The sequence below is a fragment of the Brachyhypopomus gauderio genome, chromosome 4, assembly GCF_052324685.1.
Source record: "Brachyhypopomus gauderio isolate BG-103 chromosome 4, BGAUD_0.2, whole genome shotgun sequence".
NCBI lineage: Eukaryota > Metazoa > Chordata > Actinopteri > Gymnotiformes > Hypopomidae > Brachyhypopomus > Brachyhypopomus gauderio.
In genome coordinates, this window is record NC_135214.1 from 6,644,543 (window position 1) to 6,661,443 (window position 16,901).

At 41.8% G+C, this 16,901-nt stretch overlaps 1 protein-coding gene and 2 long non-coding RNA genes across 9 annotated transcripts in view; 2 read left to right on the top strand and 1 right to left on the bottom strand.

Annotated features, from left to right (window-relative positions):
• The window catches only part of LOC143512005 (uncharacterized), a 98,165-nt gene that overhangs the window by 65,120 nt on the left and 16,144 nt on the right, over nucleotides 1–16,901 (top strand). For 2 of the 7 annotated variants that reach the window (XR_013130331.1, XR_013130329.1), the window contains exon 1: nucleotides 6,334–6,665. The exons of 1 other annotated variant lie outside the window; for it this stretch is intronic. This is a non-coding gene — a long non-coding RNA (uncharacterized LOC143512005). Of the gene's footprint in view, nucleotides 1–6,333; nucleotides 6,666–15,711; nucleotides 16,027–16,901 lie in introns of those variants that run through there. 4 more of the 7 variants (XR_013130332.1, XR_013130333.1, XR_013130330.1 and 1 more) reach the window with 3 other exon arrangements.
• LOC143512006 (uncharacterized) lies at nucleotides 3,134–8,098 on the bottom strand. The gene is made up of 3 exons (XR_013130336.1): nucleotides 7,960–8,098; nucleotides 6,155–6,325; nucleotides 3,134–5,180 (listed from the first exon to the last, which is right to left on the bottom strand). It is a non-coding gene; the product is annotated as an uncharacterized LOC143512006 (long non-coding RNA).
• Nucleotides 9,997–12,960, top strand: sox1a (SRY-box transcription factor 1a). Its single transcript, XM_077001840.1, has one exon. It carries the CDS (start codon nucleotides 10,726–10,728, stop codon nucleotides 11,746–11,748), a length of 1,023 nt encoding a protein of 340 aa, XP_076857955.1. The 5' UTR covers nucleotides 9,997–10,725; the 3' UTR covers nucleotides 11,749–12,960.

A 16,901-nucleotide genomic window follows, 5' to 3' on the forward strand; every position in this document is an offset into this window, starting at 1 on the left:
ACTCATAGGCATGTTAACCAGCCATTTCACACACACACACACACACACACACACACACACACACACACACACACACACACACACACACACACACACACACACACACACACACACACACACACACACACACACACACACACACAGCTGTTCTGTAACTCTGGCTGCTTCAGGTCTCTTGCTGTCCTCTACAGACAGTGGATTTGTCACTGTTTCTGAATAAATGCAGAATTCATTAACATGAGAAGCACTTTGTGTATCATATGTTCACTTCCACAGCATTATATTAATTATATTTTTGCAATGCATTATTGAAATAAATAACATAGATAAGCATCTACACTGAATAACAGATCAACATCTACATTAAATAACAGATAAATATCTACAGTGAATAACAGATCAACATCTACATTTAATAAAAAAAGATCAATATCTACATTGAATAACATATCAACATTTAATAACAGATCATCTATATTGAATAACAGATCATCAACATTGAATAACATAGTTCCATATCTGCATTTGAACATAAAGCTTGGTCTTTTTTTTCTTTCTTATTCATTTGAGTTAATTGAATGGCCCAGTGTATTTTAAGACGTATTAGGTTATTGCTCAGCGACACTCTCATGTGAAGGGTTTCCCTTTTCCCCTGTAATGAGATTAAAGTTATTAGAGAAGGATTGAGACATGACCCCAGGAGGAGATGACAGCTGGATTATGCTTGACTGGATTATGGTTGTCTGGATTATGCTCTCTCTGCACACCCCAGATTTAATTTCACTTGCCTTGTAAAGGAGGCAATGGGGAATTGTAGATATATGAACATTATTCATATTACAATGCATTAGGAAAAAATACAGTGAGTTCAAATGTTATGAGTGTTTTTGTATGTGTGTGTGTGAGGTGGGGGGGGGGGGGCTGATTGTGTATAAACTCTGTAATAATGTGAACTAGGTCATGTGACCGGTTCCCTGGCAGCTCTCCTCCCGTCCCTGTGTGTGGCGGCAGCTCTGCTGTCTGCCCAGTAATGTCTCCAGCTGGAAGCTTTGGTGCTAACGAGGCCTAAGTGGGAAAGTGGTTAACAAGGAGACCATGGCTTCCTCTCTCTCACGCCTCCCCTCTCCCCTCAGCTCAGTCTTCCCTCCCCCTCTCCTCCTTCTGCATAGCAACCATTGTGTCCCTCCAACCCTCTGTAAAAAAAAAAACCTTCTTCCTATGCAGGGAAGCTGAACCGTGGCGTTAATAACATGGCGGCGTACAGACAAACCCTTCTTCTTACTTCTTCTCTTTCCTCTTCTGTGATTTCTTCTTCCTAAATTTGTGGCCCTCCTTCTCGAGACTCGGACTGTCACCTGTTTTTCTGCTCTAACACCCCCCTTCTCTTTATCCTTTCCTTTACCTCTTGATCCTCTTCTCTCTCTCTCTCTCTCTCTCTCTCTCTGTTTCTCCACCTCTTCCACCGCCCCTTCTTTCTCTAGTGTTTGGGGGTCTTGTCTGATACCCATTAGCGTTAGGGCTTATTACCTGGGTAATGAGCTACACAGTCTCTAATTAGCTTGGGGCTGGAGAAGCTGACATTATTCCAGCCGTGGAACCGCCACAGCCATTAACAGAGCGGCTCTAAGTGATCTGTCTGCGGACTGTTAAAACCATTACATTCATTATATATCAATCAAAGGAAAGGTGTTGCTGCTAATTGAGGAGGGGAACAATGCGTAAAATCTTGCCATAATTGATGGGTAAAAAAGGAAAATAAGAAAAACACCCCATGGATGTCTGGGTAATGGTCACATGTTCTCTTGCAGTGATGGAGAGATTTTCTTGCATAATGGATGATTTATGTCTGAGTGAACATGGTGTGTCTTTTAATGAAATTATCTTCAGCTGTAACTCTCATTTGAAGAACCAATGTGTCATTTTTTGGATTAGCTACACATATTCTCACTGGACATTAAGTGCCTTCTTCTAACCTAAGACTTTGCTGTTTTAAGATTTTGCTTGTTTGCATTGCATTGCTTGTTTGCATTTGCAATTTGTTATGATTTATTTTTGACTGACGTTTTGTGCTTTTCATGGGTTCATTGCAAATGTAAACTATAGTCAGCCCCAGAAGCAATTAAACCGATGAATTTTTACCACTTGTGTAATTTGTGTACATATCTTGAGTTGATTCCTTTTGAGATGTCTCTGACAGCCACAGAAACACTGACGCAAGTGTAAATTGGAGCATTCTGTTTATGCAACATTTAAAAATTTTTTTATGACATATTACATCAGACTTCCAGAATCCATTCTTCCCTTCAGAAGCACATGTGGTAGAGCAGCAGAACACAGCACCTGTACCACCAAAGATGTGAGTTTGACACACACTGTCTTACTGGTAACCTCTCTCAGGATGAGACATATCAGCATCTTATGAAACATTTCAGTCATATAAGGAAAGAGACACTTTCCTTAATTGTAGAAGTGTGTGTGTGTGTGTGTGTGTGTGTGTGTGTGTGTGTGTGTGCGTGCGTGCGTGCGTGCGTGCGTGCGTGCGTGCGTGCGTGCGTGCGTGCGTGCGTGTGTGTGTGTGTGTGTGTGTGTCTTTGTCTTTTGGGGGATGGGGGGAACTGTTTGAATTATTACACCCAGTTCTTCACTAACAATCATCACAGTCATCATATGAGGGATTTGTTAAGTCTGTCTTATTACATCCAAGCTTGTTGAAGTAGTTCATATGTTTGAAACCGCCTTTGGGGTGGGGGGAGGGGCTGGTGGGGGGGGTGTTTTAATCCTTTGAGTCCATCTCCCCCACAGTGCTTTTAGACTCGACCCCACACTTCTCATTTGGTCGTGTCTCTAGTCTCTCTCTTCGTCTCTCTTTCTTTCCTGCTCTCTCTTCCCCTCTCTGTTCTGTATCTTTGAAACCAACGAGGCCACAGAAAGCTCTGGACACAGATATGGGGAGTGTTCAAAGCAGAGTTGTGACTGCCGTCTCGTCTGAGTACAAAGAGCGACACGGAAATGCGTTCAGCCTTTCAGCACGCTTTGCATTTATGCTAATGATGCTTAAATCAACGGCTTGCCAGCGTACTGTGCTGCCATGGGGATCTGTAAACAGACATAAGAGGTAGTTTTGAAAAAAAAAAATCTTTAAAAATGTGTTCCTTGCTATGAACCTATGCTGACTTCTAATCCCATAAGCAGTTGTACAACTATTACACTACTAGTTCAACTATTATACTATTCGTTAAACTAAATGGTTCAACTTGTGGTTTATTGACATGGCTACCTAACTGAGAGTTCTTCTGAAACAGCAGATACTGATATCATTATTAACCTACTGCAACTTGTGTTTACTCAATACAAGATTTAAGAAGGCTTAAGTAATTGTGTTGTTGGTTGATTAAATTGACTAATCTGTGACTTACACACGTCCCAGACTTTGTCAATATAATCACAATAATGAGATTCTATATAGCTTAAATGACTTAAAAAGATGAATAAGTGCTATGGCAGGCCGATAATCGGGGCTGCTATGGAAAGGTTACAGTGTTTGTTTACGTTGGAAGGCAGTTCACGGGTGAGCTCTGGGAGGGGGAAGGCCAACAATGAGATGATTTGTAATTGAAAGTCTGCCAAGTGTTTAATGCAACAGATTGGGCACAATAGCGCCGAGAGCTTGGTTGGCGTATGAGTCCTTCATTATCCCACCGAGGCAAAGTTGGGAGACAGATTGTGGCGGTAAGCAGCATAGACGGCCTTGACACCTGCCTGCTTCTCCTCGGCTTCCCTCCCTCACCATCGGGGAGAGGGGCCTTGATTAGCTGCGCTGTGCTAATAGAGTGAGAAAATTAACACAGCGGTAAGCTTCGGCTAAAGGAGAACCCAGAGATGGATGTTTAACTACCCCAGCGGTGGTGGGAAGAGATTAATGACCTGTGCAGTGATCGGGTTCAGAGTCCTGCTGGTGATGAGGTTCAACAAGAGTCTGTTGGGGATAATGATCCCATGAAGAGTGGTACACACTGTTGCTCTGTTGGTGTCAGTGTCTCTCTGCCTCGTGAGACTGGATGGATTAAATGAGGATCCGTTCTCCGGGCTATAGAGCTGGGACTGTGTGTTGGACAAGGGAGAGGACTGGATCGGATTTGTTTATGTTTCTATTACCTCCTGGGATTCACCAGAAACACTGTACAAAATCTTAACATGCACCAAAGTCACCATGGTACCTTCAAAGAGATTACTGTCTGTAGCCTAAGATATGGGCAAGGTTTATTAACTCTTTACATTAGCATGCATAATAGTTTTATTAACTCTTTACATAGATTGCATAATAGTTTTATTAACTCTTTACAAAACATGCATAATAGTTTTATTAACTCTTTACAAAACATGCATGAAAGTTTTATTAACTCTTTACAAAACATGCATATTAGTTTTATTAACTGCTGTTGTATAGAACCGTACATCTAAGCCACATGCAGAAGATGCAGTTACAAAAGATTTGAACTACAATGTAATCTTATTCAAAAGACTTTCAATTGCAGGTTACCTTAATGAGTCAGTTCGAATAAACACTGAATCACTAATGCAAGACCATGAAGTGGTGAGCAGGTGAAATTAGTTTCCCTGAACACGACTATTTATTTGAGCGTGTGGACACAAACCATGTGGCTGTCATGATAGCAATGCTTAGGCAATGCATGCTGAACGCAGATCGAATTTCAACCTGTTGCTGAGTGTGGACATATCCTCCACTGTTATGCCAAGTAATTATGCATTTTTTGACTTTGTTCATAATGTAGCATGATCTACTAATCTTTAATAAACTCACAATTTGATTCATGCTAATGAATAGAGTCTATCTTAATATGCTGGACTTTGTAGGCCAGTGTAGGAAGGGAACAAAGAACGTAGTTTCAGTGAGGGCTTGGAAGAAGGAGTTTCATGACGTTTCATAGCAAAGAAAAATACTTACAGAGCAAGTCACCGCTGGAACAGCAAACACTCTGAACGCAGGAGGATGCTTTTGCATTAGTCTGAGAGAGAAGGCTGTCTTGTGTCTTACCGCCTCTGCCTAAGTCTCCCTTGTTCTTCTGTTGTGATGAAACATTTGATAATGTCTAGACTTTCAAGTCATCTCATTTTATGACATTTTCCTATGCGTGTCATTTTACTCTTTCGGTGTAACTCTGCAAGAAAGCAAACATGGAGCCTTAGAGGTTATAGAATTGCAGGTTCAGTTTTACCCAGAGATATAATTGAACATTTATTCCAAGCTCAGAAAAAGACTCTTTGCTTCTCGTGTGTGTGTGTGTGTGTGTGTGTGTGTGTGTGTGTGTGTGTGTGTGTGTGTGTGTGTGTGTTGCCAATGTAAATTACAGTCATTGTCCTGAGGATGAACAGAGATGGTAGAGAGCACAGATCATGACTGAATAAGTGGGACACGGTGATGTAGAGTCTGTCTCCAGCATGGGCGACCATACTGCAGTTAACATCTACCATCAGGTGGACATGATGGATCTCCCAGTGAGTGTGTCTGAACTGCAGTGGGACGGATTTACACACTCAGACAGGCTGTCAAATACATATGGTGGCATGCCAGGATGCCTGAAAGCTTACGGCACATACGACAACAGGGAACTCTATTGCCAAACAAGCCACCCAAGCAACAGAAATCAACCAACAATTCCATGAAAAAACAACTCGGTGTTATGCACTGATTTTCAGAGTACAATGGTCATTTGTTAGCAACAGGCATTGCAGTCCTGCAGCTGTCCAAAGCTTTACTAAATGTACTGAAAACTAAACTTTAACTTGGTAATTAAACGTTGCTGATTGTGGTTCTGACCTCTGAGCTTGGTTGTACTTTGTGTACTGACATGAGAATCGATACTTAAACTAAAGACTAAAAGTGTGAGATTTGATGGGGTGCAGTCACTTCTGTTTTTTGAATCAGTTTTTGCTTTTTGGAGATGGTTATTTTACCGAGCTTTTTCTCTGCATTTCTCTTTTTGTTGTCAAAATGATCACACAAAACTGGTTTTGTGACACACCAGTAAAAGTCTATTCGAGAAAAGTTATTTATATTTTTTTAAGCCATAATCATTTGTATGAATTTGTGCGATGCGCCTCTGAGCCGTGTAGCAGTGGCGATGCGACACACCTCTAAAGCGATGAGGTGAAGTCTGCAGACAGCTATTCGATGGCGCGCTAGGTCCCCTCTCCTCTCCAAGTCCGTTTCCAAGGAGGAGAGACGCCTGGTGCCAGGGCTCCGCCCCCATCTCCTCAATACACCGCAGCTGCTTTCAAACCCAACTGCTCAACTCCATTCATCCTCGAGAGGGAACAAAAAAGTGGCTATTTATTAGAATACTTGTTTTCTATTGTTCCGGGCCACACAAAAGACGCTTCATTATGTAAGAAGGAACCCTTTCGCCGGGAGAAACAATAACTTGAAATTGTCTTTAGAGTCTATAATAAATTTCATTTTCTTGTCTGTCTCCTCAGTGTGTAGTGAGTGGTGGGTTTGGGAGCCGGGTGCGATCGGCCTTGGCGCACTCAGGTTGTAGCTTTTAGGAGGGATGGCGGTGTGTGTATGGCCGGGTTAGGACGGAGCGATAGACACGGAAAAGGACAATTTTTCATCACTGCGAAAGTGCAACAATGGAGCTCGCGTAAGTTTGCTCAGCTTGAAATGAAATCACTGAGACTTTTATAAACATCTGTTTGAAAACCGAGATGTGCAGGGAGAATCTGAAAACAAGTTTTTAATCGGAGTTGTGTTACTTAGATGCGGTATCGTTGCATCGTTTGCTAAACGTCCTTTCTGGTCAGAATCAAGTTCGGCGCGTCGGTTCTGCCTGTACTACTGGGAGCTGAGACGAGTGTTATACGTTTTACATAGTTACGGCGCTGGTGGGAAGATATACGCTAACACGTTTCGCAATGAACTTGTAAAATAAACAGGCTGTGTGCGTTTCGCATGTACAATTCCAGATTATTTGTATCTGAGATTGGTGGATGTTGAACAGCGTATCGGCGCTGCTTACTACACGAGCAGGTGTAATAAATACATTTACCATTGACGTTTACGGCACGCAGCGCGTTAATGAAATAGTGTTCAGTCTGAAGTTAATTATATGTCGAATTATGTTTAGGGATATTTTTATTTTATTGTAAGGAATATTTAACTGGTTATTACTTCACCTTGAAGAGGAGAACTACAAGCTCAATTTAAGTTCTTAACGTTAACAGCACACCATGTCCATATCGGGTAAAAGCAACGACAGAGATTTCTAAAGCTGTTTGGAATATAAGTACGAAATTAAACTGTAATTCACCAAACGCGATGAAGGGCCAGCGATAAACAGGCTTTAGGATTCTTTAGCGGAAACATGTTTGACTCAGTAACTATATATGTATTTACAGATATAACCGCACTGGGTTCAAGTTAAATTTCTAGAAAATATCTGACATGTATGACATATAGCAGAAGTATGTCACATAGAGTAGCCTACTTTGACATCCGCTTGTCCGGTCAGTGATGCGATCTTAACACTGGTTAATGATATTTAGTATGCATATCCAAGTTTTAATTCCCTGTTTCCACTCAGTCAATGGCCTTTGCCGACTAACTGAAATATTAGGTTTATATTGTTTATATTGTAGAATCTTCTTGTCACATCTGTAACTAATCATTTTGATTTTGGGGTATTACTATCAATCTAACGAGTGATGTTTTAATATGTTAACTTCTAGATTAGAAAGTAGTCCACGCGCTTACATGAATGGGTGGAAACACGAAATACAGCAAGTGATAGTTACATTTTATACCTTGCATAAACATTTTTGGTACGTGTTTCAGATCGTTTCGGATACGTTAACAACCCAGCCTAACCGAAATCCTACTTCCAAACAACCTATTTTCCCTCTTGTTCTTTTCGCCCTCTCTATAGCCCCAATACTCACGTGTAATTATGTTTCCTGAGCCGCACGGCCGCTAACACCTGTCAGATGTCGATGTTAAACGGCCTCCTCACAAGTTCAAGAGACTCTTCACGTTTAGGAGAGGGTTAGAGCTGGGAGAGAGAGAGAGGGACTGTTTGAGAGGTAATAATTCGTGTAGTTTAAACTCAGGTCTGTGTTCTATTTTCAGACTATAAATTATTCACTTCGAAGGTCATTGCTCCTCCAATTAAGCCACCAAAATTCCGAATTGTTACTTAGCCTACATGTATAAACGTATAACGTACTTATATAATAGAGACAGGGTCCAATAAGACACTGTGAACTACATATGTAATCTTTTGTATTTCAAGTAACAGACCGAATCAATCTTAAACCAACAAATAAGGACCCTTGAACAATTATGGGTCACTGCTGTTTGTTTAGGGTAACTGCCGTGACCCCTGCACCCGCACGTGCACCAGCACTGCCCTATCCCCCCATGTGCGCAATCCGCACACAAAACAAGCACTTTCTAAGGCGTGCTGCAAGTGACAAAAATAACAAGGACAAAGTAAATGCATCCCTCGAGGGTTACGGCGCAATTCAACAGACTTTCTTTAATCCAAAGAAAACAGAATCGTTCAGTCCTACCCATTATTTCTTTGGTGGTTCTCAAAAAACTCAAGAAGGCTAATCACTGATGTAAGTTTATTGGACAATTGAAACAGAGCAAGTTTCATTTGTATTCAATATGAACATTGATATTAATATTATTGTTGCGTTTCATGTTTTGGTGTTAATAATAATAATAATAATAATAATAGCATATTATCAGTCCATCTAAATGCCCACAATTATTTCTTAATACCATTATTATTTATCTCTAAATTGTTAGTTAGATTAGGTTCACTGGATGTAAATCGCTTGTGTGAAACACCTGTCCAAATAGTCTTCATAATATTTTTTGGTATTATGATGTGTTGCTTTAATATAAAATTATTATTATTGTTGAATTGTTATCTAAGTATGAAACTAACCATGAAATTAAGTACAGAACCTTTTCTGCTGGAGATGTAAAACGACGTTCAGTAAATTCAAAACTCATCCCATGACAATGCTTTATTTACGCGCAGGGTTATTTTAATTATTTTGTAGTTTACAACAAATGAACGACGCCCCCTGTAATAACTAGAACATACTATTTCAAATATTTACATATGGACCGTTGAAACATCATAAAAATTGTGTGAATTGTGTCACAGGTGTCATTTTATATTTGTACGTTTTGATTTTTAAAAGAGCAATTTTATCCTCATAATTCTTTGTCAGATCTATAATTGTAATTATCCCACATCGTGCAGACCGATATGATATGTACCATGTGTCATATGTTTAAGGTTAATTACACAATTTAATGTGATCCCCGTACACTTTCTCTGCCTTCTGCATATCTGTATTAACCTAATTAAACGCCGTGCGGCCTGGCGTCGTTAGCTGCTCAGCGGGGCAAGAATATTTTTGTTTTGCGTTCAATTAGCAACTGATTGGTGTTTTCAAGGCAGGTCAACTGTGAAAATCGAATTATACATGTGTTGCGTTGTGCACAGTGTGAGATTTTTCGTTGCCAGTGTATTTTAACATGAACTTTTAAAGCGTGCGCTTTAATTTAAAACGCAATGTTATTCTAAACAGAATCCAATCCTTTTTTAACCAGTGCGTCTTAAAGGCACCTGCGCTGTTTTGATTTTTTTTTTTTTTTGCCTTGCCAAAAATGTAATCTAAATACGTGAATTCACAACATTGAACTACCAGCAGACGGCGGTAACAACTCCTATGGGAATTCTCTTAAATGTGTTTTCCGCATATTATTTTTAAAGAAATGTGCAGGCCATCTGTTGTACATGTGGTTGGTTGCAATGGATCTCAGACGCTGATAGGCCAAGAGCGCTACTCGTGTGAGATGCAGGTAAGCGGTGTGCACTTGTGCGCATGTGTTTTGTTGGAGGGAGGGCAAATATCTTATCAGAGAATAAAATAAAGTATTCTAGTTCTGCTGTCTCCCTGACCTAATCAGTGAAACGTTACCGAGTGGGTGACTTGGCGAGCGCTCTGTGTCGGATAATGTATATGCACTGAAACCGTGGAGCATGAGGTGTAAACACTTTTTTGTCTTTACCGGAACTTGGACACACGGCGTGATGTTGGTCTTTATGTCCGAGCAGACCTTTTTTATGAATATGCGCTTCGGATGTTGGAGTTACTGCTTTTATTTTCTACAGTTTAATCTATAAAAAAAATCTTCATTCACCCCAAACCATATAGTAGCCCTAAACTCGCAGGCTATCCCACTATTTACTTTCCGTTAGAGGGGCGGTGTTGACCCCTGTTGCACCCCGCCTACTAGTTCTTTCCTCGCTCTCTACGTCACAGGACCGATCTCCATGCAAATCACTCTCGTTCTAGAACGCCATTGGCCGCTCGCGCATTTTAATCGCTGTCAAAGCGCATCATATGGCCGCCGCTTTAACTAACTCCTCAACTCCACTAGGGAAAGTAGCACAAATGCGCTTTCAATTAACGTGGATGTGAAACCGTACTCGGGAACGACGCAAAACAGGCTACAAGACGGGAAAAAAACTTCAAACTCACAGTCACCGTTTGGATTAAATTACATTTCGTTCCGTTTTTCCGGAGCACTTCTTTGCTTGTGTCGCACCTGCTCCTGCGGACTAGCGCCGAAAGTTCATGCTTTTTCTGTGTTGGGTGAGAAGTCTTTAAGCCACGTGAATGTATAGCATGATGATGGAAACGGACTTGCACTCCCCAGGACCCCAAACTAATACAAATCCTGGGCAGACGGGTCCGAACACGGGCAGCAAAGCTAACCAAGAGCGCGTTAAAAGACCAATGAATGCTTTTATGGTGTGGTCCCGCGGCCAGCGCAGAAAAATGGCTCAGGAAAACCCCAAAATGCACAACTCCGAAATCAGCAAGAGGCTCGGTGCTGAGTGGAAGGTGATGTCAGAAGCTGAAAAGCGGCCCTTTATTGATGAGGCAAAGCGACTGCGGGCAATGCACATGAAAGAGCACCCGGATTACAAGTACCGACCGAGGCGAAAAACCAAGACGCTGCTTAAAAAGGACAAGTACTCTCTGGCGGGCGGTCTGCTCGGCGGAGCGGGCACTGGAGCAGGTGTCGGTCTCGGGGTAGGGATGAGTCCGGGCGGCGTCAGTCAGAGGTTGGAGAGTCCAGGGGGTCACGGAGGCTCGGTCAGTGCCGGTTACGCACACATGAACGGCTGGGCAAACGGCGCTTATTCCGGGCAGGTGGCTGCCGCAGCCGCCGTGATGATGCAGGAGGCGCAGCTCGCGTACAGCCAGCATCCAGGCAGCGGGGCACATCACCACCACGCTCACCACCACCACCCCCACAACCCACAGCCCATGCACCGCTACGATATGACCGCGCTCCAGTACAGCCCGATATCCAACTCTCAGAGCTACATGAGCACGTCTCCGTCCGCCTACGGAGGGATATCCTACTCACAGCATCAAAACTCCAGCGTCGCGTCCTCAGCAGCGATCGGTACGTTGAGCTCGCTTGTCAAGTCCGAACCGAACGTAAGTCCTCCGGTTACCACGCACTCTAGAGGCCCGTGCCCGGGAGACCTGAGAGAGATGATCAGCATGTATTTACCACCTGGAGAGACCGGCGACCCGTCTGTCCAGAGCAGACTGCACGCCTTACCACAGCACTATCAGAGCCCGGCTGCTGGAGTCAACGCAACTGTCCCGTTGACGCATATCTGAAATGGTCAAAGAAACTGGGGGTAAAGCGCATTCAGACACTCGCCACCAAAAATGTACCTCTTTTTAGATGGCCATTTAACTACTTTTGTATAGAATGTTTTAAGATGTTCTTGAAATTTAAGGTAAAATTATTGTTTCGATTGCTATTCAGAGAAAACGAAGAGCTGGTAATATTTGTCACTTTTAATTAATTTTTTTTTAATTATTATTATACCATTCATGAATTCGAATTGACATTCTTCCTGGCCATGCCAAAAACCTGCTACGTTCCGTCTGATTCCAGCGTTTCACTTCAAATATTTAATGCTTTGTGTAAGTTCATTTTTTAAGTTAATAAGTTCACATCTAAAGTAACTTGGAGAAATATTTCTGAGAGTTTATAAAGAGTTTTCTGCATATTACACTTACCAAAACATTTGTATACGTGAATCTATGTTCCTGAATGATGCTGTAATATTTCTTGTAAATTGTGAATACGTTTTAATATTTCAAAGACTGGCATTTAACTGCTGCTGTATATAATTTATGAGATGCATTCCTGCCAGTTCACATTCTGATTTTGCGCTGATTCATTGTCTAAATAAAATTTGGAAGAATGTTACTATGGTTCTAAAAGGTGTTAGTTTTGTTATTTTCTTCATTACATTGTGTTATTATTAAAATATCTACTCCTTTTAACTTGTTAACTTGGGTAAATATTGTATTGACTAATGTCCAACTGCTCCTCTGTTAACAGGACTACCTATAACTGCTCCATATAATTGAATATTGTATTAAATGCAGACATTATTTAACAAAACATCACCAGTATTTTTACAGCTCCTGGAACGTCATATAAAGCATTCTAATTGTAATCTGTGTATTCGTATAAAAGAACGTTTTTGGAAGCTCTCGAGCTCAAAAGGATATCCCCTTAAATGAAATGAATGGAAAAAATGTGGTCTAGAATTAGTAAAATACTTACTTAGGCAAATTATTGAAGCAATTTTATTGAATTATGTTATAAAATACCCATTGTTAGAACTACTCTGTGGGGGGAAATAAAATCCTATTTTCCAAAATAGATTTAAATACATTTTGTTCATTTTGGTGCATCTGGATTTATTATGTCATCTTTGAGCAAAGAAGAACATTTTAATGGCGATGATTAAATCTGGCCTCGAAAGCTTACACTTGACCGAACAAAACAAACCGCATTTGAGACGATTTACAACAAAGACCATATCTATGAATGACTGACATATTAGGGGAAACTGTAGACCATTTAAATAATATCGTCTTAAGGGTCATTTAAAAAATTGGGTTCTGTTCCTGTTTTATTGTTATTTGTATGTAATGGCCGTGGTTAGTGTACACACGAGTCAAACATCAGAAATATTATTTCTGAATTAGCCTTAGGCCTATGTTTGAACTTAAAAAGCAAAAATAAACATCATATGTTTTATTGAAGATAGAAAATTATATCATAAAAGCTATTGCAGTACTTTTCCGGCTGTTTACTTGGTCTTTGATCTTTGTGAAAGCAATTTTGACAACATGCTTTAAAATACTTCAAAATGGGTTTCGGCAAAAGACAACGTTTAATGTAAAAAGAAGAGCAATGTGACCTAAGTTAACCCAGAGAGAAATTTATATCTGCACACGAGAACGCAGCCTGAGATATTTTAATGGGGTGTTAGGAACAAGCCGGCTGTAGGTATTACCTTTGGGATCAAGATCCTCTTTACTTTTAACTAATAGTTTCTGTGAACACATCACTTTCACACGTTTCACGTGAATCGTGGACTTTTTTTTTTTTGAGTTCTTGCGTCTAGTTTATTTAAGAAGGCATAGCATACAGTTTAATGTGAGGTCCGTAACTCATATACTGTTTAGTGTGAGGCCCGTAACTCACATACTGTTTAGTGTGAGGTCCATAACTCACATAATGTTAAGTGTGAGGTCCGTAACTCAATAGGAAGCAAGTGCTTGTTTTTATTTTAGACTTCTATTTATATAAATCGTCGAAATACTGTAGCCATTCACTTAATGGTTCTCTATTTTGCGTGTTTTTTCAGAAATTGAGTGCTTGCTGATCCGATTTTGAGAGAAGGGACTAACTGGGGTTGAGTAGAGTGTTTAAGGGCTCGTGGAGTGAACTGCCGGAGGCTGTGACCTCTGGGTCAGCAGTAAGACAGCAGTAATTATTATTACGGCGACACTCCGCAACAGGTGTCAAAAAAGCAGCCCGCGCGGCCTTAGACAGGGTGTCCTTACCCTGCAGGCCACGAGCAACGGAGCGCAGCTCTGCGTGGTTAAATAACATTAGGATACAACAAGGCGATAATAATAGTGGGCGGATAAAGTAATATAACATTTTAATGGCATTAGTAAACAAATAAAAAATAATTAAGTTATTTAATTAGGGACAAAGATCGTTAATTATCCAACATATTATTTTAAACATGCTCTAAATATTTTTAGGTTCACGCTATGTAAATACATTTAGTTTCAGTGTTTCCATGAGCCTTGTCAGAAAATGATGAGCAAGTGGCCATAGTTCGTTTATTAGGGCCCATCCGTGGCCACTCTCTTATCACGAGTTAAGGGACTGCCCACTCGCCAGCTATTTGTATATTATCTGCACATGAAAAGCAACACGGATTAGCGCTGAAAACATAGAGGCGGAGTGCAAGTCACGCCAGGTTAAAGGGAGCGCGTTCTGGTAAATTTAACCAAAATAATTTACTACTCCAGCAAAGAAGGGGAAACACGGGGGTGGGTGGGTGAAAAGGATGGGCTGGGGCAAATGGGAGGGGTGGTGGCGAACCACGACCAATAAATCGTCTCAGCGCGCGATACCCTTATCTTGTAACCACCGATATATTCTGCGTTCGGAAGCCATCAGGGTTTCTGGCTCGTATTCGCCGCTCGTTCGTAAACTCCCGATCTCTTGCACTCGCTGTCCTAAATGGGGATAATTAGCATCACTTTATCACGCCTCTGCATATTTTCTCCCTTCTCCAAAAAAGCCGGTATGCTGCTATTGGTCGGCGCTCTGTCACAGAAGATTACGCAGACAGATTGCACGGAACGAATGTGCTGAACGAGATTAGGGGGGAATAGAAATAGCAACTGGGCCAATAAATTCCTCGCGAGGGCCTTATCGTGCAATTACACGTTGACATGTTTAACAATCTTGCTGCCTCTTAATCCTGTGCCCTTCCAAGAGGAGAGATGCACCACCGTAATTCCTACAGCCTGCGACTCGACAGCAGGCATTTCAACAGCGCAAATGTGGTTTTGCGTTCAGTACGCCCCTAAAGCCTGCGACTTGATTCAAACTTTTATTTTTCAACATTTTCCTCTTTTCTGTCTCGGTTTTGTGGTTTTGTGCATATAGCCTTCCCGTCTCTGGTCTTGCTGTTGTTAGATTTGGATGCATGGTTTGTGTGTGTGTGTGTGTGTGTGTGTGTGTGTGTGTGTGTGTGTGTTGGGGGGGGGGGGGGGGGGGGTGAGTGTGATGGGCAGTAGTGGGGGAGTCTTTAAAGCCATAAGTGAATCACAATATTAATTTATCCTAACTCGACAACTAACTCGAAAACTGATCAACCGGCCTCATATGCAATCATATTGCCGCAGACTGTTACTGAAACACGTGCTCTGTAAGTTTTTGTTTTAACTCCCTCCACTGCATCTCAGGCAGCTATGCGACTGCACTCATAATGATTAAAAATATGCTGTTTTTAACAATTGATCAATTTATTGTTATAACTTAGCGATGCACTGGCCAGTTGCATTGGTTGTTTTCCAGAACTCTTCATGGTTATATTTTTTCACCCTGAACGTCTTCTTTTCCCCCTTTTCTTTTTCTTCTTCTCCTCTCTCCCTCTCTCCATCCCCCCTCTCTCTCTCTCTCTCCCTCTCTCTCCCTCTCTCTCTCTCTCTCTCTCTGTCCTTCATCCTTGTGGTGTGGCACCACAGTCTGTGTGGGGATGATTGTGAGAGACCCTGCAGGAATTAGGCAGGCCCGTCAGTTGGAGAGGCGCCCCACGTTGACTCCCATTCAGTGGTCCAGCGCGCTGTGAGGTTGGGAAGTTTCAGTGAGCCGTGCACTCAATAGCGCCACAAAGCTGATTACAAGCCCCAGCGAATTCCTGAAGGGAGCGGACAGTCGCACAGGTGTGCGGGAAACCGGGGCAACCCTTCAGAATGGTGACAGAACGGGGCAAGGCGGGGGGACCACACAAAAAGCAAGCGCCCCGGGAAGCGGGCAGGGATTTGGTGGGAAAAGAGCGGGTAAGTTGGAGGACAACACCACCTCGAGCGCTTCAAATGCCCTCCCATCTGACAGTGAATAGAGAAACTTTTCAAAAACACACTTATGAACGCCGCCCCCCCCCAAACTCCAACCATCCCGGACTGCCAAATGTGAATGAGAAGCAGGCCTGTGTTACTGTTGTGTGTGTCATGGTTTACATCGTTGTGTTTTTTATATGTATAATACATTTCTAACATTAATTAAGTATGATTATGTATCAACTTGTCAACTTATTTATCATGATCCCAAACTTACGTTGTGAATTTGAGGTTAACAGCAAATCGTAAAATACGGGTTGACTGCGCCCAATCCATTCTCTTTGGTTCACAAAATATACATCAACTGATCAGACAGCGTATTTAATTAAAGCGGAGCCTAACTATCAATTACTCAGGAAAAAACAGAGGTTCCCCAAGGACCGGTAATCAGCGCGCGAACAGTCAGCCGCGCGCTCATTACAGTACACTGCAGCCGGGAATAATAATCATGACACGGCTGCGCATCTGCCGATTAGCCTGCTTTCTAGGGTCTGAATGCTGTCACTCAGTTTACTGACTCTTCATTCCCACACACTGGCGTATTAGTAGGCTTGCTTGCTCATATTAACATTATTAAATGCAACAATATATAAGTTCCTGTTTTTGACCAAGGTCTAAAACTGTTAAAAGCATTAAAACATATGAAACGCTTTTGATATGATGTATCTCACTCTACAACAGATTACTCTGAACCGCACGTTTCCGCGCAGGTCTGCTGCAGTCTAGAAGCGTGTAGGTGCTGTTTAAATACAGGTACAGTATCCTAGTTGATACGGCTTGTCGAATCCACATGGTCTGCAGATGCAGCAAAGGCT